Source organism: Cyphellophora attinorum, assembly GCF_001299255.1.
Source record: "Cyphellophora attinorum strain CBS 131958 chromosome Unknown Contig3, whole genome shotgun sequence".
Taxonomy (NCBI): domain Eukaryota; kingdom Fungi; phylum Ascomycota; class Eurotiomycetes; order Chaetothyriales; family Cyphellophoraceae; genus Cyphellophora; species Cyphellophora attinorum.
The window spans coordinates 1,284,773-1,308,623 of NW_017253231.1; the positions used below are offsets into that span (position 1 = coordinate 1,284,773).

Sequence of the window (23,851 nt, forward strand, 5' to 3'; positions counted from 1 at the left end):
TCACCGCGGGGAATGAGATCAAACTTTATGATGAGGACAGCAAGAAAACCAATATGGGATAAACTTCGGCAAGAAGCCGCGTGTGGCGGGATGGCACCAAGTACCTGGCCTGCTCGTTATCGAGCAACACTTTCTCTCCAAAGGCAGATGCGTTTTGTGTCCGTCTGACTGTGGCCGTAAGACTCCGAATCCCAGAAGAAATGAAGAATGCAGTAGCGTTGATGGGAATAGACCAATGCCAAGCAACTAAGTCGATAGCTTCGGCTATCTGCCTGGTCCGTGCATCGGCTTTTCAAGTTCCCTCGTTCCTAGGGCGGCATAAACCACAGTCCTTTTTCGTGGAGGTGGGATACACATCGCCTTACACACCTCATGATGCATCTGTTTCGTCACTTGGCGTGCTGGGAACCCAGTAGTACCGGACGGCCACGCACAAGATAGGTACTCGACGTCGTATGCATCTCACGTCGGTGCTGTTGCATCCTCCCTTCGGCTATCAAAAGAACAGTGCATACCGCTCATTCAGCAAGGAGACCACAAAGATCCGAGCTCGTATGCCTTGACAGCCGCCATGTAGATCTTTATCGGTGCAGCAAACTCGCAAGGCCCGTGAGATACTTTGGCGAACTCTGGTTCGCTGCAACGCCTTAATCGGCCTCCGCTTGGTTGGGTCAATCTCCTCAAGCTTTGACTCGGCTGCTGCTGCAGTTCATGGGGGGTCCCATGAACCATAATTTATCCAGGAACCACGCGCCACTGACAAGCCAGGATGGAATCGTCCTCAAGGTTCGCCTCCAGATCTCCGACAGCGTCGACTCCTGTACATGGATATGGCTCGTTTCCTACGTTCGATATCTTCCCTCAAGAGGTAGACGTATCTCATACTGGCACCGACCGCCTAGGGATAGATTCACCGCTCCCGCTTCTTGCTTTGTACCCATACTTCATTGCGGTCTACTCGCGGTTTGCGTTGGAAGCGACGACTTCGTACCTATCTTGCGAACTGCCAGTCACGAATTCCAGCTTCTTGTAGCAGCAGCCTTCGCGAGCCAACGATATAACCAGCCATTGAAGCCCACTTCATAACAATTTGTCGACATGGCCGATCAAGCAATCGCTTCGCGCCAGTCACTGCGGACAATCACTCTGGTGCCATCTGGATAACGTCCATTCTTTGCCTGGTGTACTCTTCAATCACAATTCTCACTCGAGGATGGCTGCGAAAGAAAGTCTACGGCATGGATGATGCCTTGATCTTGCTCTCCTATGTATGGCTCGAACGCTCCTTTCCTACATTCCACTGACAATTGTAGGTACTCCATATCGGCGAAGTCATCGCCACGATATTGGGGCTGTCCCGCGGCTTGGGCCAAACACTGGAGCTGCTGTCGTCATCTTCCAGATCATATGTTTCCGACACCTTGTTCGCCAGCATCATTCTTTATATTCTGTCGGCCGTGCTGGCTAAGGTATCGACATTATATCTAATGATGCGCCTGTTCAATCTGCACGGACGCAAGGCCCAGACGAACCACCACAAGAACCACCAGCTCTACATCTACACCTGCTTCGCAATTCTCGTCATTATGTTGACATGGGGAGCGGCCTCGATTGTGGCAGTCAGTGTCAAGTGCACGCCCTCCACAATGGCTTTGCCGACCGATGAGTCCCAGTGCACCTCCCAGTTCCTGCGCTGGCAAGTCATCACCGGCTTCGATGTCGCTACTGAGGTGTTGCTCGTCATGGTGGCGATGTTGATCGTTGCACCGGTACAGCTCTCGCTCTACCTCAAGTTCCAGGTCGTCTGCGCATTCGCTTTTCGATTGCCGCTGGTGGCCTTGGCAGTGCTCCGCTTGCACTATGTTGGGGTCGCTACCACAGCGGAGAACCCAGGAACAGCGCTGTCGCCGATTCTGGTTTTGCAACAAGTCTATCTCTGCTGGAGCATCATTTCTGCTACGCTGCCCAATCTGAAGGCGTTCGTGCGTAGCTTTGGCTCGGGCTTCGGCATTGGAATAGACATGGAGACTTACACAAACGCATATGGCAGCAAGCAAAGATCTTACGAGATGAATAAGATGAGCGGTACGCACAACAACGGAAGTTCCAACAGGAGCATGGATCATGGAACTCAGACTGCGCACGAGGTAGAGGACAAGGAGTATGTCAGGCCAGTCCGGACCGTCAGCAGTCAACAAGGTGGTTTGGTTCACGGGCATCAGGTGCCAAGAAGCTCGCACGGAGAGCCGCAGCAACATGACAAGCAAGGCGAGGTCGACAGCATTGAAAGCACTAGCAGTGATGCACAGATCATCCGCAAGCACATTGACTGGACGGTCCGATATGAGGACGAGGGTTATGCGACAGCTCCGAGAGCGATCTGAAAGGCGACGGCGACGATGTGACGATTGTTGTACATTATCTATATATCTTCTTGGGATGTAGGAACATTCAGATACACGAATAGATGTCTCACGACCAAGCTTCGTTGCGACGACGAGTCCATAGACCACCAACAAAGTACATTCCTGAAACTGCTCGAATGCCGGAGGTCTCGAACGTGCACCAGCAAAGCGCCGATCGACAAGCCCCAGTCGCCCCCATGTTCGGCTGGGCAACAGGTTGGAGCCCCTGTTCATGGGTTTTGCGCTAGCAGTTCCAGGGATCGCTAAAGCTAGGCTCGGCGGGTTCAGATGCCACCTCGGAAGCTTAAGCAAGCCTCACTTCTTGCTCGTGCTCTTATCGAAGGAGTAAGCGTTTCGATCGCACCAAACTTCGCTTCGAGGGTCTGGTAGCAGTACGATCAGTACCGACGTTCAGTGCAAGATTACGGCTCCGCACATGGTTCAGCTCAGTAACCGAGCTCGATAAGTCGACATCCACCTGATCTAAGACCCAGAGAGATCAAGGACTAGGAATTCCAAGTCCGCACCCTTCCTGGGGAAACAAGTCTGCCACGGCCGTACAAACCAACGACCCTGCATCGGACACCTCACTGGCCGGGACCAGGATTCGAACATCATGCAACAATAGCACTGTCTAGCAGATGCCGATGCAAATTGTTGGGCTTTGTTCACTGCATCTCTGGACCTTGCTTATCGTTTCTCGTTGCTGCACGTGCAGATCGTGGTTGGACAGCTCAACGCCACGCATGCAAGTTCGAGGCCAACACGAGTTGAACTTGCTTCTGCCCGTCGGCCGGGCGGTACGTACCTTTCTCGCTGGCTGCTGCTGTGATTTCCTACGCGAGGCCTCCTGTTTGCTACATCCTTATCGCTTGTCAACATCGGATCGCAACTCACGAAACGCCGGACTGTTGATAGGAACCGCATTGATCAAGTCGACGAGCAGCTACAGTATCGAGGACCAGGGTTTCAGGAAGACCCTCGCGACTTTGACCTCCCGGGGAGACTTCTCATCAAAACTCTGCCGTGTCTCGGACCTGCATGACTGCACACCTTCCACGAGCGCCGATCGTCAGGAGACAAGCCACTGCCGTCGAACCAACGTCTTGGATACATCACTTCTCAAATATTGATGCCATCACACCAGGGATCATCCTGATTCACCAGCATTACCCCCACGTACACTTCACAGAAAGTGCTCGCGAGGAGACCCGGACTTTGGGGACTCGAAGAGTTCCCAATCCGGCTTACTGGGCCCCGAATCCTCTTTGGCAGCAAGCACGAGGCCGACGCTTGGAGACACTCTCATCAGGTCCAGGGCTGGGTGCCAAGTATTGAGTCAGACATGCTGCAGAGATCTCTGGCAGAGATCCTGCCTATGACTGACTACCAGCTTGTGTCTGGTTGCCTAGTGCGGACAGCTCTTTGGATGCCTATCGAGGAAATAACCACAGTCCGCAGGTTCATTGTCTTCATCTAGCTTATCTATGTCATAGCATTGTAATCAGAGCACCTGCACTGTAGGGCGACGTGGGGAAGCCGGTAAGCGTTGACGTCGTGGTCACACAGTGGACGACATCAGTCCAGCCGTCGCGGCCATAGTCCTTCCCCATTAGGTTGGCCTTGGCCCAGTCCAATATTATGTCCTCCGCAACCAAACAACCAATTATCGAAATCCGTCTAGCCACCCTCACCGAACAGCCCAGCATAGCCCGACTCGCCGCCCGTGCATTTCACAATGATGTCCTCTTCGGACATATCATCCACCCTTACCGCCACGCCTACCGTTCTCACATGTCCCGGTACTGGCTCTCTCGCAATCTCATTGCCCATCTCGATCCCTGCCACCGCATCAATGTTGCTGTCACTACCTCTGGGAGTCGCAAGGAGAGGATCGTAGGCGTCATCCACTGGTCCCGGATCGCTCCTTCCGCGGCAGACAATTATGCCGCTGGATGGGGCTACGCATGGTGGTTCCCACAACGAATTCTTCACTTCTTGGTCTCCAATGTCGTTTGGCTTGCATATAGAACCATCTGGCGGAATCGTGCCGCTAGCCCAGCCCAAGAATGCATCATCGAGGCCAGCGAGGCATCTGGCTGCCTGGATCACATCTGGGATCCTGCCAAGAACCGGTGTCCGAGCTGGTATATCGAATCGATGGCCGTGGACCCAGACTGGCAGGGCAAGGGCGTCGGCCGGCTGCTGGTGGAAGAGGGATTGAAACTGGCTGAGCAGGAGGGCGTGAGTGCCAGTGTTATCGCTGCAGATGGCAAGGAGGACTTTTATCGGAAGTGTGGGTTTGTCACGGGACCGGTAGGGAGAAGTGGGATGGGTGACGAGAAGAAGAATCCGTTGTGGGCTGTTCCAGGAGGGCTGCTTTTCTTTAGGGAGGCGCCTGGGAAGAGGATGGCGGCAGAGGCCGAGGACAAAGAGGTCGATGAGTGTGTGAAGTGGCTGAGGAAGGATATGGAGAAGGGATGGCGGTCGTCTTGGCTCGAGAGTGGGACTGGGAGAGATCTCGGCCGTGGAGCTGGCTGAGTTGGGGACCATCAAGCGCGCCGTTGGCATCGTCTCTGCAGAACGGTCTTCAATGGTAGCTGCTGCCGCCTTGGTCTCAACATTACTCTGCCTCCATCCCAGTTCTGCATCTCAATTCTGAGGTATAAGCAGGGCTCTGGTGGTGTGCGCTGTTGGGGCCTCTCTAGTCCAAGCAGGCCGCCACTGGACATTTGCGGCGCTTTGCTCGGACTTGCACTCAGTACACCATCCAACAGCAGACGTAACACTTCGTACCGACATCTTGCGCAGCCACACTCCCAGGACAGCCTGTGGTCGAGCAGAAGCCGCGACTGCTGCCAGCACGACGTTGATGGGACGTGGTCATGCGACTGCGGCAAACCGGCGATGGGCATGAATCGTCGGTCTGCGATACCGAGCTCAGCTGTCGTTGTTTCATGCGGAATGGCGAACCAAGACCAGGAAAGGTCCGGTTTGAACTATCGACGGTGACCTTGCCATAGTTGGTCGTGATCTTGACAGGTGAATGCTCAGGCGTGACCAAGTGCATGGTCGACATTATCCTCGACAGGTCATTGATCATACTGTTGAATCTCTAGCAGAGGTCTCCCTCCCACGACAGTATCGTCCTTGTTACCACGTACCCAGCCAGTGAGCCCAATTGAACATTCGAAGAACAAAGTCCTACCTTTTTCTTCAACTTATGTCAAGACAAGAAAACTCAAAAAGTTGTCGAATGTGGAATGCGCAAGGAGCGAGCACTGCAGAGAGCGATCTGGGGAATGTAAAATGTTGCTCAAATGGATGGGCGTGTTGCGACTACGACATGTTGATTTCGATGCAGTCTCGTGTTCGCGCGAGACCATTTCAACGGAGCACGAAGGAAAATGATTGCCAGCTACAGGTCCATGTAACAAGAGCACATTTCAAAGATAAAAGGCTACAGTAATGAAGTACCATATGATGTGATGCGAATGCTCGTGCAAAGCCAGAAGCCCCCTGCATACAGTGTATGATGAGCTCGGCCGTGGGCATATGCATATGTGCCCCTTCGCCCGCGCACTGCAAGGCTTCCTCCCCCTTTTCTCCATTTACTGCGGACAATTGAAGTTGGGGTTGTAATCGACCATGTTTGGATACCCCGGATAGAGCAGGCGTGCAGACTGGGTATAATTGGCGGAGGTTCTTGAAGCACAATCGATTCTTGGAAAGCTGTAACAATTGTTACCGTCTGTGATCGAAATGTTCGCATAGAAGGTGACGCCCGCGCACACAAGCGACCCCGGGTTCTCGCGATTTGACCGGTCGCATTCGCCGATGCACTGCCTCAGGTCGCTAACGAATATTTGCGCTGCAACACCTTGGTTGACTCGGAACTCGGTCATACACTCGATTTCGTAGTTCTTGGTTCCGTTGTATTCGAAGCCTGGCTTTCCAGGATCGTAATCAAACGCATAACCGTAGCAGACTGGGCCTTGTGGTTGTCCGGGATAGCACTCTAGGTTCGTATCGAAGCCGTCACCGGCAAAACTAGTGGATGGAGGGCTTGGACAGGGTGAGGTACTCGAGGTTGATGTTGGAGTTGTTGGTGTGCCCGTGGTCACGCCGGCTTGTGCTGCTGAACTCGTGGTCGGCCCTGCTGTTGTTGTGGTGGTGGTGGTGGTGGTGGTGGTGGTGGTGGTGGTGGTGGTGCTTTGACTTGTTGTGGAGCTTGTGGGACTGCTGGTGACGGAAGTTCTGGATGACGTAAAGGTGCTTTGGACGAGACTAGACGTGCTAGAACTGCCGCTTGAAGTCGGCCTCGAGCTGGAAGAACTAATCGATGGAGTTAACAACTGTTGACTACTCTGGCTGCTTGCGACTATAATGCCAGTGCCGGGCGTAGATCGACTTATACTAGTGGTGGTGGTGGACTGTGTGGACGAGCTCACACATGCACCTCCCACCGGGCTAGAATATCCTCCATACACCAAGCGCGTGGAGTCGAAATTTGGGTCGCAAGTATTGCCTGTGAAGGATGTGAGGAGGTAGCAATTGTCGCTTCCAGGAGCGATGCCGACTTTCTGGAAACTGACTGCGATACATCTGAAAGGTATAGCAGCATTGTAGAGCGTACACTCGCTGATGCAGTCACGAAAGCTTTCAGCGTACGTTGCGTTGGCAAGCAAACCACCGCCACCCACTGCATTCCCGCAAAGAATCTCGTAGGGGTAACAATCGCCATTGATGTCGAGCGCCTGATTGTTGTGATCCGGGCACAAGGGGTCCGATGCAACAGATGGTACACACGTGGTCGGGATGGCCGCGGAAGTGGACGTCTTGATCGTCGTTGTGGTGGTGGTGGTCGTCGTCGTCGTCGTCGTCGTCGTCGTTGCTGTTCTCGTAATGGGTGGTGTGGTTGTAGTTGTCGTAGTTGTCGTCCTAGTGGTAGTCGTAGTTGTGCGTGAAGTCTGTGTGACAACCTGTGCAGGCTGTGAGGACGACTGTTTACTCGTAGGCACTGATGGGATTGGTGGTTGCTGAGAAGTCGCCGGATTGCTTGAGCTTGCAGATGAGGACGGAAGAGAGTCAACGTCGACTGCTCCAGGCACAACTGGCACGCAGCCAAGCGGTAGCTGCTCTCGAAAGTTCACGTAGACGAGGTTGTTCAAGACGCAGAAGCGGGCTGAGCCACCAAAGAACGCATCGTTTGTCCATCGCAGATCGTTGTTAGTGCCGATGGAGAACGTGGTGGTGATACTGCCTATCCCGTCTGATGCATAAAAAATTTGTGAGCTGTCCCCTGCGTCCGTAGACACCGGGCTCCCGGCGAAGAGCTTGCCATCTACCACATCGAATCGGGCCGCCGCGAAAGGATCGCTTGTAAGAGATCCATCATCGCTTATGTATAATATAGCCCGCTTGACTTTTCCGCCAGGATTTATGTTGACAGTAAGGACAAACTCGCCTTGTATGGTACCACTTGGGAGGTCAGCCAAATTCTCTGCACGTACGGAGAACCCCTACCTGGGTGAAGGATTTACGCTCGAAGACAGTATGGTATTGACTGGTCGACTTGAGATTCTGCTTGACGTCTGAGACTGTGGGCTCAATGATGAGATAACGGGGTTATGGGACGATGATAAGCTCGCTCGAGTGGCTGAATTGGGAGGCTGAATCGTGGAGACGCTCGATGACGAAGTCGCCTGCAGCATGGAGCTTGACAAAGCTGACCCTGTGTCGCCAGCGGCCTGCGATGTCACTCCTCCAGGTATTGTGAGGGGTCTGCTCGTCTGTGTGGTGGTGTCGGTGCTTTCAGGGGAGTATTCGATGATAGTGTAGATAGACATCGAATCATCACCGCCGCAAATCGCATTGACATCTTGATCGCAGGGAAGATCGCAAGTTCCCGAGGATACGGAAACGAAATACTTCCCGCAGAAGCATTGATTTCCTGTTCACGTAAGCCAATTGCCGACTAATGCTAGCAAAACCCACCTGACTGTACACCCATGTAGCTGCCGACTGGATTTCCAACGCCTGCGGCACTCGCGCAATGGTCCGCGCAGTCTTCAAGAGATGATACTGTGACAGGAAGGCCGGCAATAGGATACGAGTCGATCCTGGGATAAGACAGCAGGCATCCAAGCGGTTCGGCCACGGCGATCCGTCCTCTGACAATGCCAACAGGGGATGGTGATGGCACAGGCGATTTGGTTGTAGGAGCCACACTTCCAGAAACGCCTATGGTAGTCATTGAGAATGTCGCAGTGTAGGTGCCCGGCTCTTGCGTTCCCAGATTTGTTGATTGTCCGATTGGATTTACCTCTGTGCTGGGCTCAACTGAGCAGCTCTCCGGATATACGTGGATAGTGGTGTCCTGTGCCATGCTGCTCACTACGAGCGCGCACAGCGTCGCTGATGTGTAGAAGACCTTCCGAACCATGTTGAACACCGTTTCCTGGCGCGCCAACCCTCCGCTGTCGGTAAGACATGATAGACATGGACGCGCCGCAGGTTATCAAAAGAGAGTGACCTCAAGCTTGGACCATCACGATGGCAAGGAATGATGCACGAACTTCTCGGAGAATGCATCTTACTTACCGCAGCTCGCACAGACATAGTCGTCGTAGCCGGTAGGCACAAGCCGTTCAAGCAGACTACGAACACACAGATCGTGGACACAATCTTGCACCAGGAAGAGTAGGTAGTCGACTAACCATAAATTGGAACTCACATGGGTAACCTTGATTGAATTCAGAGTGCATGATGTCTGCATTTGGCTTGTAAGGACCATCTGTCGCGTCGATTGTGGGTAGTCGACGATTATAAGGTAGAAGGCAGCTGCCGTGCCATGAATTTGGCGGTGGAGCGAGTGAGACTGGGCGCCATCCCCAACAAGTTGCGGGCGACGTCACACCTTCCTGCTCGATGACTTCAACCTACACCGTACCGTCCTACTCGCCTTCCCATTCTTATCTGCAGCCTAGACCTGGTCGAACTGCATGCGACTGTATTGATTGTTCCGATAGTTTGTCCTCGCCGAACATAGTGTCTCGACCAAGGCGCCGGGCCTAGCACACCGCAATGCTCGATCCCATCCCACCACCGCCTGGGTGGCTGCAGGCTCTGGTGACGCCTGCGGCCGAAGCACTGCAGCTGCCCTCTCTGCCGTTCCATATCCACGAGGTCGTGTTCGCCTACCTTCTTTACCAGACCATCGAGAGTGTCGTTTCACCCTGGCTGTCCAATGCTCTGTTTCCAAACATCTATCGGAGACTGAACAGGCGAACAAGAATCAACTGGGACGTCCATGTGGTCTCTCTCGTTCAGTCATGCCTGATCAACGCCCTAGCACTATGGGTAATGTTCAATGACGAAGAGCGACGTGACATGAAGGCGAGCGCAGTCGAACGCGTCTACGGCTACACCAGCTCCAGTGGCTCATCCAGGCCTTTGCGACCGGCTACTTCGTGTGGGACTTGATAGTCAGCACACGACATTTCAGTATCTTTGGCATCGGCATCTGGTTCCATGCCATCAGCGCCCTAAGCGTTTTTGCTCTGGGATTCGTAGGTCACTATGATTCCTGATAGATCAGTTACTGATGAGATGTGCAGAGGCCGTTCGTAAATTACTACGGTCCAGTATTCATCCTTTACGAGCTATCGACGCCATTTCTTAACATCCACTGGTTCTGCGACAAGCTCAACATGACTGGTGGGACATTACAATGGTACAATGGCATCATGCTGTTGGCAACCTTCTTTTGCTCGCGCCTCTGCTGGGGCACATACCAGTCATGGCTTGTATTCCAGGACATCTGGACCGTGCTCCAAGACTATCCATCAGCCCCGGCGCACGTGCGAGATGTCCATGCCAGTCCCGCTGCCGCAATATTCGTCCCACGCGATGGACAGCTCTGCATGGGTCAAGACACGTGCTTGAGGGCGCAGAGCGAGGTCATGAAGTTCGCGAATGACAGGACGCCATACGTGCCGCTGTGGTTGGGACTGGTGTACCTGGCGAGTAATTTTATCCTACACACTCTCAATTTCTACTGGTTCGGAAGGATGATTGAGACTGTCCGGAAGAGGTTCGACGACAAGCCAAAGACAGACAAGCTCCAGAGGCGTCAGAGCATCATTGAGGAGATGGCCGACGAGCTCGATCAGGGAGAGATCTCGGGGTATGGCGTACCTACGCCGGGCGTAGAGAAGAGCGAGCAGCAAGCTTTCAGCACGGCAGTAGACGGAGACAGCAACACGACAACGCGCAGGAAAGAGCTGTAAAGGTTGGACTGTACTTGCTATGTGGTCTTTGGATAGACGACGTCATACATATTCTGATGAACATGTGCTATAGAGATCCACGTCTGCCGCAACCCGCGACTTCACTAAGGTTAGAGCTGTGAGCGGTGATGTGACGGAGTTAAGCGGTGATTGGCGTTGCTTCGGTGACCCTTGCGAACCCCAGAAAGTCGGGACGAAACATTGATTCCCCATGTCGCATGCGCTCAACCTGCAGCACAGCACCACTGTCCCGGTACCCGATTGTAAACTGCAGCAGCCTCCCATACCATACACTACGTCCTCAAATGTATCTTTGAACGAATATCGATCTGTCCGGCCGGCTTAGCGTCACTGTCTCTCACGCTACGGGCCCTCGCCCACCGCCGTCATGGCGCTGAAAGCCTTCAACCTGTTCGGGAACAAGAATAACCCAAAAGCGCCGCCCGAGATCGTCAGGTCGTTGAAAGATCTTCTATACAAGTTGCGGGAGCCGGCGCCGAGCACAAAGGTACGGCAAAACAACATGACCGGGGCTGCATTTACTGATCTCCATGCTGACAGGTCGAGGACGATGCAGCGAAATATATGTCACAGATGAAGTTGATCGTACAAGGGACGCCAGGTATGCCGTCCAAGACATGCGAGTCTACGTGAGACTGACAATTGGTCTAGAACACGACACAAGCCCGGACCAAGTGCACCAATTGGTGACCTGCATCATCCAGGAGGACATTCTCTACGAGCTTGCACGAAGCATACGGCTACTGCCCTTTGAGGCTCGAAAGGATGCCCAGATCATCTTCTCCCATATACTACGCTTCAAACCTGCAAATTCACAAACAGGCGAGCCACCGCCATCAACTATCTTGTGATGCAAAGACCAGAGATCATCGTGGAGTTGTGTCGGGGCTACGATGATGCAAAGAGCGCTATGCCGTGCGGCACAATACTGCGGCAGGCCCTGCAGCACGACACGGTAGCAGCAGTCATCTTGTACGATGAGAGCCAGCCAGGCGAGAAGGCAGTCCAGCTCAACACGGTGGACGTCTCAAGGAAGCAGTCCGGCAAGGGCGTTTTCTGGCAATTCTTCCAGTGGATCAACAAGAGTAGCTTCGAAGTCAGCGCCGATGCGTTCACCACCTTCAGAGATCTCTTAACGAAACACAAGCCACTAACATCACAATACCTCACCACCAACTACGACTTATTCTTCGGATCATACTTCAACACAACGCTTCTACTATCGACGTCATACGTGACAAAGCGTCAATCTATCAAGCTGCTCGGAGAACTTCTGCTTGATCGCACAAATTATGTGGTCATGACAACATATGTTGCTAGCGGCGACAATCTCAAACTGACAATGAACCTGCTGAAGGACGACAGGAAGATGGTGCAGTACGAAGCGTTCCACGTCTTTAAGGTCTTCGTTGCGAACCCGAATAAGAGCGATGAGGTCAAGCGGATATTGATCAAGAACAAGGGCCGGCTGCTCAAGTTTCTACCGTCCTTTCTGGAAGGGAGGACGGATGATGATCAATTCCTGGATGAGAAGAGCTTCTTGCTTCGACAGATCGAATTGCTGCCCGATGAGCCAGAGTTTGTGGCGGGTAGAGGGCAGAGCGCCAGGCAGTTGGTGCTTAGGAGCAACTCCAACGACGTTTTGAATTGATGAATACGAAGTAGCATTAGCATGATACCATGTTCATGGCGCGGCATAGCGTGACACGGGGTGGGACTGAATTGTATACAGCATTGGTTACGATTTGTACAATATGAGTTCTGCGTTGGCAGGACCATGCCCGAGCCAACATCTCGAAGTGGACTGCGTTGTGCGGACAGTATCGCAGGATGGGAAGTCCTCCAGAACGGGGCGAGTTGCTGTCAACCGGTCTTTGCAATGTCCTAGCTACGGAGAGTGGTACAGACCTCAAGTGTTTTTCAACATGTCGGCGCAGCCAACCTATTTCATCGTTGTCTCTGCCATCATCTTCTTTGACCAGCCACCAGACCTTCAGGCCTCTGCATAAAGTGGAACGTCGATGTTGTCGACGGACCGTCATTCCATGGGATAAGCCGGCCTCAAGCAGATGCAGGCGCTTGTTTCGGCCCCCGTTTCTGGGATGCCTGCTTGTGTCTGCCTGGAATACTAGCGAGGTGTCCTTCTAATCAAGCGAGCGTGCGTCCTACAGTACCAAAAGTGTCCTGAGCCACTTGACAAGATGCTTTCATCGGCCGGGCCAATCGATAGACAGAGAAGTATTGCTGAAAGAAAATGAATGCCCTCGCCCAATCTTTGCAACAGCGCATCATTGATCAGTAATGGCCCAGGGACGTCGCCGCGCGACGTCACGGCTTGCAACAACCTCGTGTATTATGCTCACCACTGTGCTGATCTTGCTGTACATGATCGGAGCGAGTGCTGCGCCGCCAGCGCGCAAGACAGCTGACATGTCGAAGTCCCATACTTATAGCAGTACTACAGTCAAGGGGTCTCCCATCCAGATTCTGCCTGGAGCAGTGAAGGCCATCCCGCCACTCCCACAACACCTCAAGCTTGCATACGGGACCCCTGGTCAAGCCAACGAGACATCGAATATGCTGAGTCAGCTATGCGGCCGTTCTCGAGAAGATCGACAGGGGGTAGATGCCCTGACAATGGATGGTCGCCAGTCTTTGACAAACTGGACAGAGGTTCAGTGTGCCCTTCGATGTCTGCCCAGCGTTAGAAATATCTACTGGCAGAGCGACGGGCTCATGCCCAAGCTTCCTCAGACTCTTTCAGAATACCTTCCCTCCGCTCGACTGCACCTAACCTCTCTCGATGCCTTGGGTCATTTTCATTGGGGTCCTCCTCACGGTCACAAGCGGGGCAACCACTACCTAGATCTGATGGGATCGCCTGCTGTTGAGTCAGTCAAGGTGGCCGTCATATATGGCGGCGAACCGGCTCCACAACCTATGATCGACCTTCATCGTCTTCTCACATCTTGGCCACACGTGACTTCGCTTGATCTTCAGCTCGGCCACGAAGGTTGCGTGGTGAGCGATGGTCAGCCACGCGCATTCAACTTCGAAGATCGTCAAGTGTTTCATGCGCCAATGCCTGTTCTGAAGGAATTGAGGCTGAGCGGCTATGCATTCGATCAAGGCGCAAACGGCGAGTTCTCGTATTCAAGTGCAGGTCTCCCGAAAGCTACCAATCTCTTATGGCCGTTCAACCGTCTCGAACATTGGTGGGCGCATTCTAACATCTTTCCGCCGCTTTATTTCTCCCTAGAAAATGCACGAGTGTGGATGTTCGATCATGCCAATAGTACATCGCGCTTCAGTCGATGGGTGAGCTCGGCGTACATGAGGATCTCAGGAGACCACGAGATAGAAGAGGCTCAGTCTTGCGACTTCCCATGTTGTCGCAAGCCGGACAGTGGCGACCTCAGAAACAGCAACCTTCAAGCATGGCTCAACCGAACGAGCTTCTCCAACATCACGACATTGTCGCTGAGCGGACTCTATGACGATATGGCCTATGCCCTGCTCTTTTCAGCGATTGACTCATTACATGAGCTGAGCATTTTCGGTGTCAGCCAGTGCGATGCGCAGAAGTTGTTGCAGCACTTGGATTCACCCAAGCACTCCCTGGAAGTCGTGTCCCTTCGTCATTTCCAGGTACCATTCAACGATCCGGGAATCTTGATTGATGCTCTTATGAGGAACCAGGCAGCGCTGACCTCCCTGTCATTGCAATTGATCAACTATCTCGACGTTCCCTGGCCTGCACGTTCAACGTACCTGAACACGACGCACCTGGCACGGCTTGCCTCTGGTCTGCCCAATTTGACATCTCTGGACGTCGACATCGACCGAGATCAGCCACATGAAGCTTTTGATGCAACGGTCCAAGCATTCGAACGATTTTCTAAGCTCGAAGAGCTTACCCTCCGCAGTGGCTCACCTGGCGAGCTTTACAGTCATACAGGACCCGATAAGTTGTTCAATGCAAGCAGCCTCGCTTCGTTCGTCGAGCGTCTATTGCCGCCAGTACTGGCGATCAATGACACCTGTCGAGTTCCCACGTTCAGAAGACTCGAGCTTCTGCTAGGCGAATGGGACCGACGCCACGAACATAGTATGGGTGGTCCAGAGCACGAATATGTCGGTCGTTATGTCTGCAAGGTGTTGAGCAACGATTCAGATAGCCCGAGCGGAAGCAGTCCCACTCCTGCAGCTCCTCGTATCTCGTGCTCTGGCGGACTGATGGCGCCAGACATGTGGAGTGGCGGCGTTATATGGCAGGAAGGGCCCGACTCGGACAGCCTCATATATTCGCGGAAGATCAGAAACATCGGCTTTCCTCGCGACATCGAGCTTCTGGGACAGCTATGGGACGAAGCATCGTAGAATATGGGTCACAGACGAAGGACTGGAAACGCGTCGGTGGGCTTGAGGTGATTGGAGCGGTCTTCTAAAGGACCTCAATACCGTGGTCCTAAACGCGTATTTAGTTGGTAGCTCGAATGATCCCGCGTATTCTACCTACACCCACAATTGTGCGAGCCAATTGCCTGCTTGGCCAGCACAGTAGCTCGAACAGAGGCACGGTACTTAGCGTGTCGTGGGCAGAACTCCTACTCTGCGGGGTACAAGGAAAGTCGTACGAGGCCAGCTTCATTGTTCGCATCCATCTGCACTGAATCACAGATCGCAATAACGAGCACCATCGCCGTAAGTGTGGTCCAATACAGGCTCGTAGCTCTCTGGCTGCAGTCCGAGGCGATGCCTGCTGCCACATTGCGGAAGCCTAAAGTGCACTACGCCATTTGATACAACAGAGCAGCATTCACGGGGTTTCACCTGCCCAGAATGGGTGTCCAGTTCTCGCAGATCATCCCTCCCAGCGCACCACTAACCGAAGCGAACGTTCCTTCCCAGAAGGGAAAGACGTTCATCGGCACCGGCGGCTACAGCGGCGTCGGCCTCGAGCTATCGCGCCTCCTTTACAACGCTGGCGGCCATGTCTACATCGCCGGGCGCAACCAGGCCAGCGCCGAGAAGGCTATCGAGGAAATCATGTCCACGAGCAAAGTTCCCACATCAGAGCAAGGCAGACTGGAATTCCTACTTCTGGACCTCGGAGATCTCAGCTCGATCAAAGCATCCGCTGATCAGCTTGTGAAGAAGGGTGTTGCCGTTGATGTGCTGTTCAACAACGCTGGGAGGGGCAATGTAGCGCCGAACTCGTTCTCGGCGCAGGGTCTTGAGGTGCAAGTGGCGACGAATGTGCTTGGGGCCTACCTTTTCACGAAGCTGCTCGAGCCGTGTCTGACGGCTGATCGCAATGCTGATGCATCTCCGGCTCGTGTAATCTGGACGGCGTCGCAGATCGTGGATCTCCTCGTTCCAGCCGGCGGCCACATCATGGCGCACCTGACCTCACCTGTGGAAGAGCAGATGAAGGACCTCAATGCATGCTACACGATGTCCAAGCTGGGGAACTGGTACCTCGCAACGGAGTATGGGCGACGACACAATAGCAGTTCGGACAACGCGGTGTTCTCTATTGCACAAAACCCAGGAGGCCTACGCTCCAACTTCTTCCGTGAGAAGCCGTGGTATTTCCGGGCGGCACTGTGCCAATGCTGTACCCACCTAAGCAAGGCGCGTATACGGCTCTATATGCCGGGCTCTCGCAGGAGTTGAGTATCGAGCGGCACCAAGGCGTGTATGTGATTCCGTGGGGAAGGATACATCCTGCGCCCAGGGAGGATCTGCTGGCGGCAGTGAAGAGCGAGGCGGAAGGAGGGACTGGTGAAGCAGCAAAGCTTTGGGACTGGTGTGAGGAAATGACCAAGCAGTATCAATGAAAAGTCATCTCCATGCCTAAATCGGGTTTACGTACGGCATGCCACTCACAAAGCTGCGCTGGCGCTCCACGTTCCGATCTCAGGTCCATCAGTCGAGAGTTTTGGGACGAGTCCCAGGGACAACCCGAGTTATCATTCTCGAACAGCAATCGGGTGATGACAACTCTTTTACCGGAGTGCGTTGATCGGAGGAGGTCGAGGAGCGTCTCCAAAGTGCTTCCCAGCACATTTCTCTTCCCAGTATGACTCAAGACAGAAATAGACATAATTGTCAGCGTTCAACCAGGGCGCTCGAGTGAGATGCTCCTCGCTCATGTCCGAAGGATCCCATCTTTGAAACACCTCATTCAGTGCTTGTGCATTCTCCGGTCCGTACCCAGTTTTTGGCCAGGCTTTAGGATCAATCAGATTGATCCCCAGATCATCGATGTTGTAGTCCACAATCTCGAGAGTGCCAATATTTGTCGTCATTCTGTGCCAGTGTAGGAATTCGTGGAGCACAGTCGCGCCTGGAACATCCATAGCTGCTGTTGCACCGTCAGGTAGCTCCTCACAGGTTGTATGAGACAGATCTTTCTGGTTCTCGAACGTCTTGGGACAGATGACCATCCACGCGGCAGAATCTTCGTCGCTCTCGCCGAAATACGCGTTGGGCGGGTCATTATGGCTGCACATTCGCTGATCGAGCTCTGCGATGGACTCTGGGACGTCGACCACTTCTTCGTAGTAGATTGCAAAGCTGTAGCCTGGTTCGTCCATCTCAGCCGGTCCGTAAGGACTGGGACCTATGACAGCCAGTAAGGCATCCTGACAATTTGCTCAGCCTGTAATATCATAATACACTGCACTCAACATACCTGGACTGATCCTCGGGCATCCTCCGGTTCGGGTGGGAAGTATCTGAGGTATGTTGCAGGTGGCTGCCACCCCGGTTTGCATTGGCCCATAAGAGCTTTGTAACCTGAAAACGCCAAATTAAGTGCATCGAAGAATGCTGTAACGGCCATGTTCTGCGTGTTTGTATCAGGGAAGTTGCGTAAGATAGGTGCCCTTGGCTGCTCTGGTCAGTTCCGAGGCCGCGCTTGCTGTTCGTGAGTATTTACTCACTGGAAGGAAGAGGTCAGGTACAGCAGCTGCATCGGCAGAGTGAGGTCGCCACTCTTTGGCTTCCCGTCCCAGGGTGATGTTAGGGGAGATCACGTCATGCCAGACGCTACTGAGGATGTGTGGTAAGTGTGGTCGACCCTGCACCCCAATACTCAGCAGCACAACGAGGAATTGGAGTTTGGCAAACATCTTCGTCAACGTCGTATGGCAAGGAGGCCTCCAGATAAGAGCTCAAGGCAACTTGAGGGGGGTATTCGAATGGCACGGGCTGCTTTCAGAAACAGCTATGGAGCTATGCCTGCTGCACCTGCCTTCGCGTGCATGCCCAAGTCAAGTACCTACCTAAGTATGATGTGAGCACTCGGATTCCAGCCGTGTAAGTTCCGCCCACTTTACTCGACTCTGTCCTCGAATACATTCCAGTCTCTTAGCCTCATCTTGATGATCAGCACACTCGTTGCATTGCATGCTGACCATAGCTGTATTGCTTCCTCATCGTGGAGCTGAGTAGCGTGAGACAACAGCGTGTACTGTCTCCAGTTCCCATTTGCACTGGCCTTTGATAAAGAGACTCGGCATCCTATGTAGCAATTGTACTTTTCCTGTGGTAGAGCTCAGAAACATTTCCCTCGAGATCGTCCTTTAGTGGATCCAGCACAGAGTGCTGGGAGGTAACTTCGAATCAATGGGCAAGCCGGTGATAAGATTGGCAGACGGTGGTGCAGGACCTCGAGTGCGGCTTGATTTACAGCTACGTTCAAGCGTGGACCACAGCAAGAGCACCTAGATACTGTCATACAGGAATGCTATCGAGAGGTCTGACGCGTGGAAAGTTTAACATATCAAGGTCGTGTCCAGGAAACAGAGGGCTGTCGAGTCTGGAGGGGGGATTGTGAACTTATAGGGTTCAGTCCTTGGCCTAATCTCGCCTATCCTGGGCAACAAAAGAGCTCAGTACTCCTTAACATATATTGATATCTCCAGACCTCAGCATGCCATGTGCATGGTTTGCATCGACAGCAGTCTGGAAGCTCTGTGATGCTGTAGCGGTCTTGCTGTTCGTCGTCGGCAAGTAGCACCTCGCTCGGAATTTTCGCCAAGCAAGGTAAAATCGGCGTCGAGGACACCCCGCGTTGGGATGCGGGTGAGGCCGCTTTACACGAGCCCGCCTCTCACTCACCCGCGTCGCGCGACGCTCGGGTGCGCGCTCACCCGGCACCCCGGTCTGTCTGTGAGCAGCCGGGTCGGACGATTGGTTTTAATAAGGTGGCTTCTTAAAGCGGCAGAAACCTCTTTGCCGTGCAAGGGCCACACTACGTTCGGCTGACTTACTATGTCCAATCTCGGCGACCTTGTCCCTCACTACCAGCGTACTTCAGATGCCAGATCGGCATACTATGGCCAGGCATCAGTCCGGTCCGCCGCTCTAGTCCTTCTTGTCATTTCGCGAGGAGTGCTGTCAAAGCAGACAGCTGGTCACAAGAATCACGGACCGCGACCATGGTCCTCTGTGTCAGACGGCTACAGTTCCACCTCTGCTAATCGACCCATTCGCGTTTCTCCTTGTGTCATTGAATCTGGAACGATTGGCCCTTTCAGTACTATCGGGTATGGGCCTTTCACTAGACACAGATCTTTTGGTATGCGACTTCTCTGCCTTGAGACTTCTGGAGATCCATTGGGGCGACCTGAAGGACTTTCCACGTCAAGCTCAGCTGCCTAGCCTCAGGTACTACTCCGAATCTTCTGAGCTTTTTTGGGTCAGGAGACGCTTCTTCCGTCAGGAATTGGAAGCGCTCTTGCGTAATGTGGAACCTCACCTCAGTACATTGACTTACATGTCTCTGCGAGTCTAATATAATGGAGGAGGTGGGGGGGCGCACGAGCTACACAGCGTGTAATCAGCCTTTAAGACATTGTGTGCTCTGCATGACCGCAGCCGCTCAAATGCTGTCTACTCCAAGGTCCTATCAAAGCTGATTTCGTGCGGCCTACAGCTTAGTCTCACAATGGCTAGCACTAACACGGCAGTCGTGCTACGTACACTGGCCTGAAAGTTCATGATCCTCCCGAAAGCTTACTATACATCTCCCTTATATGATTCCATTTAGTCCTAATTATCGTCTCATCGTGCCTAGTACTCAACATGGCAAGCTATGGTGCAGCCGTAGCGACACTGAGCAGCCTGGTTGAACTCCAAAATGATCTCAGCAACGAGGATACCCACGCACGTCTACGTGCCTTGGAACTTTGCAGCAAACTTCAGGCTGAACTCGAGCTCCCCGGAGAGAAGCTCATGAGGACCCAGTGGGCAGAAGTGCGAAGCCGGGCTCCCAGATATGCAGCAACTAACGAAAGTAGCCTCTACACATTTCGGCACTTAACGCAGCTCACGACCTCCATATCTATTCTATCCTAGCAGAAAACGACAATGCCCCCAAATCGGTGTCACAGATCACAGAAACGACAAAAGCCGAGCCATTCTTAATCAGTAAGTCCTTAGCTTCTCTCCTGACCAGCTCTCAACGACATAGGGCGAATTCTGCGCCAATTAGCGGCTTTTCGCAGCATTACAGAGACAAGCGTCGACACCTTTGCCAATAACAAGTTCTCCCAATTCCTCCTAGAGGATTCCGCAGCGTCCACACTCAAGTTCACGCGATGGTTTGCACCAGTTATTGCCCAGGCACCAGACTTCTTGGCACATTATGAGTGGAAGTCGCCAGCTGATCCTCAGAAAGCTGCTTTCGCATGGACACTCGGCCTTGGTGACTTGAACTGGTTTGAACACCTGTCACAAGACCCAGTGAATGGTGCTTTGTTTGGAAGGATGATGCGAGCACAGAGTGAAGGCAAGCCTACCTGGAGCGATGGGCTCTACCCGGTCAAGCAGCTCCACAGCGATGGCAATGCCCTGATCGTCGACATTGGAGGCGGCAATGGGCACGACTTGGAGTGGTTCCGCAAGAATCACCCAGGGGTGAAAGGCCGGCTGATTTTGCAAGATCTGCCTATGTCATCGACCATGTCAACTTGGATGGTATTGATAAAATGGCCTACGACTATTACACTGAGCAACCTGTGAAAGGTAGGCACAATGGCGTCTCTGACTAGTACTGACGATATACAGGTGCTCAAGTCTATTTCATGCATCAGATTATGCATGATCACGATAACGCGCAATGTCTCAAGATTCTTCGAGCTGTAGTGCCAGCGATGAAGCCGGGCTACAGCAAGTTGCTCATTAATGATCTGGTTCTGCCGGATCAGGATGCCCATTGGTACCCTTCCACAATGGACCTGCTCATGATGTTGACAATGTGTGGCCGTGAGCGGACCACGCAACAGTGGTTTGACCTGATCAATGAGGTTGGGGGCGGACTGCGCATCGAGAAGATCTGGACTCCAACAGCTACGACGGGGATGGCTGACAGTCTGATTGAGTGCGTCGTGGATTGATTGTGGGCGAGTGTCTTCATGGGAGCAGTTCCGGAAGCTCATACTAAACTGTAGTGGTGGCGTGGCGACCTTCAGGCTCTCATATTTGCCTCCAATATCGAGCCGGCGGTGAGAGCTGGGTCGCGGAGTATCCGCGAAACGGACTCCAAGTTGTCGTCTGGACGAAATTGTAGTTTGAAGGGCTACTGGAAATCCCCGGGCCTTGGAGATCTGTCGAGCTCTCAACGCCATTCAATCACATTTGCATAGCTTTTACCTAGCTCTGCTGCAACACTGACTCTTCAAGCGTCCCCACGCCTTTCGCACCTATCGGCTCAGGACAGATTCGACTTTGAGTCGATGCTCCCATCCTTCGTATTGTTCCAGTCCTTGACCGTCATGCACAAGCCCTCGAGCGTGTCAAATGCCGGCTCATATCCCAGATCTCTCTTGGCCGCCTTGCTGTCAAATAGCACGTGAAGCATGAGCTAGCCTATCTACCAGTACAACAGTACTAGCATCATATGCCCCCGGAGTTGGTCGGTCCATCTTGATCACTCCAACCAATAACGAAGGCTCCATCTCCACAAAAAGCTCTATGCCCGGCAGGCTTATCCTCTGACATGTCTTGAGCGTGAACGACGTCTGTGGAATGTTTTGTGAACACGGGCTGAGTGCAGTAGGCACAGGACAGAACTTGATTGGCTGGCTGATCACGTCCGTTCAGGAAGTCCCAGAAATGGGTCTTTAAACGGTGTGGCCAAGAGGGGGAAGCAACGGGAACCTGCAGTCGCGCCATTTTTAGAACGTCTCCTTTTGTGGTCAGGCACGATGGAGCGCGTCGCGGGCTCGGAATCGACATAGGATGGTGTGGCAGATACACGAGGGTGAGTGTAAGGTGAGTGGAAGGTGAGTCGACGGTGAGGCGAGGGTGCGCCGACATTTAAAGCGGCGCGGGGGAGGTGAGCGCCCACGTGAGCCCGACGCAGATTTTACCCGTACTCGTTGGCCAAGTGCAAGCACTGGCAGACGCATCAAATCACATCGCGTCAATTGGACGCGCTCAGCAACCTGGTTGGCTTCGTGGCCTGCCCGATTCCCATGTCTGGAAGAATGCAAAGACAGATCTTCTGGCCGACTCCAGCAAGCTTGAGGCGCATAGACCAGATCCGACGGGGTGGACGTATTGCGAACCCAGGCCGGGCGATCACGCCTGAACTTCTCTGTCCAGATCTTGAGTATTCCTACACGGTGATCGAACACAAGGAATGGACGTCCTTCCGTGCTGGCTCAGATCCCACACACCATGGTCCTTACGACACTCTCGACGAAGCAAATGCTGTGTTGACCAGCATCTACGAAAGGTTGCGACATGGGACGGAGGTGGATGGCTGGTCTGACGGTACGTGGCCGGACGGGCGGCGTTGGTACAAGTGTGACGACTGGGGCCACGAGGAGAGTTATGAGCTGCGTATCGAAGCTACAGCCACCCGTCCCAGGGCTGTGAGGATTGCTCCAGCTGTTGTCGCTGGCAGCAACAGTTCACACCAGATTAGAGAGGACATATTCACAACACAGAGCCTGCGTCGGGCTCTCATAAAGCGAATTGCAGCATCAGAAAAGGGCATCGAGGCTGCGGTGGACCGCCTCATTGCAAATCCGCGAACCGCTTCGGAGCTGGTGCAGGTGCTGTCCAGCAATGCTCCGACGGCTGTGCTTGATGCACTCGTTGGGTCACTGGTTGGGTCTGAGGTTCGAGTGGAACGGGTCATCAGTCAAATTCTTGACCACGAAGAAGCCGCAGAGCTTTTGCGTGACGAAGTCCTTGGGTCCAACAGTGGACGCGAGGAAGCTGTCAGACAGATACTTCAGATACTCGAGTATAAAGGGGGATGGAAGAAAGCTGTCAGACAGATCTTCGAGTCTGACGGTGTATCTGAGGAAGCTGTCAGACAGATACTCGAGTCTGATAATGGGTGTGAGGAAGCCGTTAGGCAAATCCTCGCGCGCGAGGACCAGCCACAAGCCTTACGCACGGAATTACTCGGATCTGATACTGGCCGCGAGGCCGCAGTCTACGGAATCCTTGAGGATCGCCGTCAAGCTCCTCTCTTTCGGTCAGAGCTCCTCTCCGCCGACGGTGGCATTGAAGAGGCTGTGCATCAATTGCTCAGCCACCCTTCACAGGCGCGGCACTTACGAACGGAGATCCTGGAGGATGTGAAGGAGGAATATATCGCGCAAAAACGTCAGTCCTGGCAAGTCGCGTACGTGGCAGATCGCAAGAAGCGTTGGCAGGCGGAGTATATTGCTGCTGAAAGTGCGAAGTGGAGGGAGGAGTGTAAGACCAGTATGGCTACCGAGCTGCGGGAGCAGGTTCGTGCAGAGCTCAGAAACGAGTTGCGGTCTGAAAACGTCGGTTTGGAAGGCACTGAGGGAGGTGAGCCAGTCAGCGCGCCATCGCAACCGAGAAGGGCCACGGCTGTGGCGTCAGCAAGTGCTGGGAGTCGGCCGGCCGGCGTCGTCAAGCGGGCCGCTACCAGGCGAAGGAAATGAGGTGTGATGCTGAAGGTTGCGTGCCTTGCTGACTTGGTTGTAATATTCAGTACTCGCCATTCGAGAGGAATTGTACATTATGAAATGTTTGTGGATCATCATCTTCGCTGTTGCTGCGCACTCTTGCCCTCGCCTGAGTCCAGACGACCGCAGGCCTGCGGCCGATCAAGTGAGCTTGCGTTGCTCTAAC

At 53.5% G+C, this 23,851-nt stretch overlaps 11 protein-coding genes across 11 annotated transcripts; 9 read left to right on the forward strand and 2 right to left on the reverse strand.

The window, feature by feature from the left end:
* Positions 1-1,238: 1,238 nt before the first annotated feature.
* AB675_8750 (uncharacterized protein) lies at positions 1,239-2,384 on the forward strand (the record flags this gene model as incomplete). Its single annotated transcript, XM_018149223.1, has 2 exons — positions 1,239-1,268; positions 1,314-2,384. The coding sequence occupies 2 exons, from the start codon at positions 1,239-1,241 to the stop codon at positions 2,382-2,384; spliced, it is 1,101 nt and encodes a 366-aa protein (XP_018004618.1).
* Positions 2,385-4,046: 1,662 nt separating this feature from the next.
* Positions 4,047-4,946, forward strand: AB675_8751 (uncharacterized protein; the record flags this gene model as incomplete). Its single annotated transcript, XM_018149224.1, has 1 exon — positions 4,047-4,946. One exon carries the CDS (start codon positions 4,047-4,049, stop codon positions 4,944-4,946), a length of 900 nt encoding a protein of 299 aa, XP_018004216.1.
* Positions 4,947-6,016: 1,070 nt separating this feature from the next.
* AB675_8752 (uncharacterized protein) lies at positions 6,017-8,850 on the reverse strand (the record flags this gene model as incomplete). The annotated part of the gene is made up of 4 exons (XM_018149225.1): positions 6,017-7,162; positions 7,388-7,886; positions 8,139-8,358; positions 8,403-8,850. The coding sequence occupies 4 exons, from the start codon at positions 8,848-8,850 to the stop codon at positions 6,017-6,019; spliced, it is 2,313 nt and encodes a 770-aa protein (XP_018004313.1).
* Positions 8,851-9,491: 641 nt separating this feature from the next.
* AB675_8753 (putative TLC domain-containing protein) lies at positions 9,492-10,696 on the forward strand (the record flags this gene model as incomplete). Its single annotated transcript, XM_018149226.1, has 3 exons — positions 9,492-9,767; positions 9,845-9,976; positions 10,025-10,696. The coding sequence occupies 3 exons, from the start codon at positions 9,492-9,494 to the stop codon at positions 10,694-10,696; spliced, it is 1,080 nt and encodes a 359-aa protein (XP_018004373.1).
* A 388-nt stretch (positions 10,697-11,084) lies between these two features.
* On the forward strand, positions 11,085-11,568 carry AB675_8754 (Conidiophore development protein hymA; the record flags this gene model as incomplete). The annotated part of the gene is made up of 3 exons (XM_018149227.1): positions 11,085-11,204; positions 11,258-11,318; positions 11,369-11,568. The coding sequence occupies 3 exons, from the start codon at positions 11,085-11,087 to the stop codon at positions 11,566-11,568; spliced, it is 381 nt and encodes a 126-aa protein (XP_018004481.1).
* Positions 11,569-11,627: 59 nt separating this feature from the next.
* AB675_8755 (Conidiophore development protein hymA) lies at positions 11,628-12,368 on the forward strand (the record flags this gene model as incomplete). Its single annotated transcript, XM_018149228.1, has 1 exon — positions 11,628-12,368. The coding sequence occupies one exon, from the start codon at positions 11,628-11,630 to the stop codon at positions 12,366-12,368; it is 741 nt and encodes a 246-aa protein (XP_018004668.1).
* Positions 12,369-13,018: 650 nt separating this feature from the next.
* AB675_8756 (uncharacterized protein) lies at positions 13,019-15,097 on the forward strand (the record flags this gene model as incomplete). Its single annotated transcript, XM_018149229.1, has 1 exon — positions 13,019-15,097. The coding sequence occupies one exon, from the start codon at positions 13,019-13,021 to the stop codon at positions 15,095-15,097; it is 2,079 nt and encodes a 692-aa protein (XP_018004693.1).
* Positions 15,098-15,559: 462 nt separating this feature from the next.
* On the forward strand, positions 15,560-16,560 carry AB675_8757 (putative oxido; the record flags this gene model as incomplete). Its single annotated transcript, XM_018149230.1, has 2 exons — positions 15,560-16,295; positions 16,355-16,560. The coding sequence occupies 2 exons, from the start codon at positions 15,560-15,562 to the stop codon at positions 16,558-16,560; spliced, it is 942 nt and encodes a 313-aa protein (XP_018004377.1).
* Positions 16,561-16,728: 168 nt separating this feature from the next.
* Positions 16,729-17,856, reverse strand: AB675_8758 (uncharacterized protein; the record flags this gene model as incomplete). The annotated part of the gene is made up of 3 exons (XM_018149231.1): positions 16,729-17,367; positions 17,418-17,615; positions 17,668-17,856. 3 exons carry the CDS (start codon positions 17,854-17,856, stop codon positions 16,729-16,731), a joined length of 1,026 nt encoding a protein of 341 aa, XP_018004642.1.
* Positions 17,857-19,813: 1,957 nt separating this feature from the next.
* Positions 19,814-21,126, forward strand: AB675_8759 (Demethylsterigmatocystin 6-O-methyltransferase; the record flags this gene model as incomplete). The annotated part of the gene is made up of 5 exons (XM_018149232.1): positions 19,814-19,984; positions 20,029-20,158; positions 20,202-20,622; positions 20,673-20,755; positions 20,798-21,126. The coding sequence occupies 5 exons, from the start codon at positions 19,814-19,816 to the stop codon at positions 21,124-21,126; spliced, it is 1,134 nt and encodes a 377-aa protein (XP_018004266.1).
* A 1,080-nt stretch (positions 21,127-22,206) lies between these two features.
* Positions 22,207-23,661, forward strand: AB675_8760 (uncharacterized protein; the record flags this gene model as incomplete). Its single annotated transcript, XM_018149234.1, has 1 exon — positions 22,207-23,661. One exon carries the CDS (start codon positions 22,207-22,209, stop codon positions 23,659-23,661), a length of 1,455 nt encoding a protein of 484 aa, XP_018004565.1.
* Between the last annotated feature and the right edge of the window lie 190 nt (positions 23,662-23,851).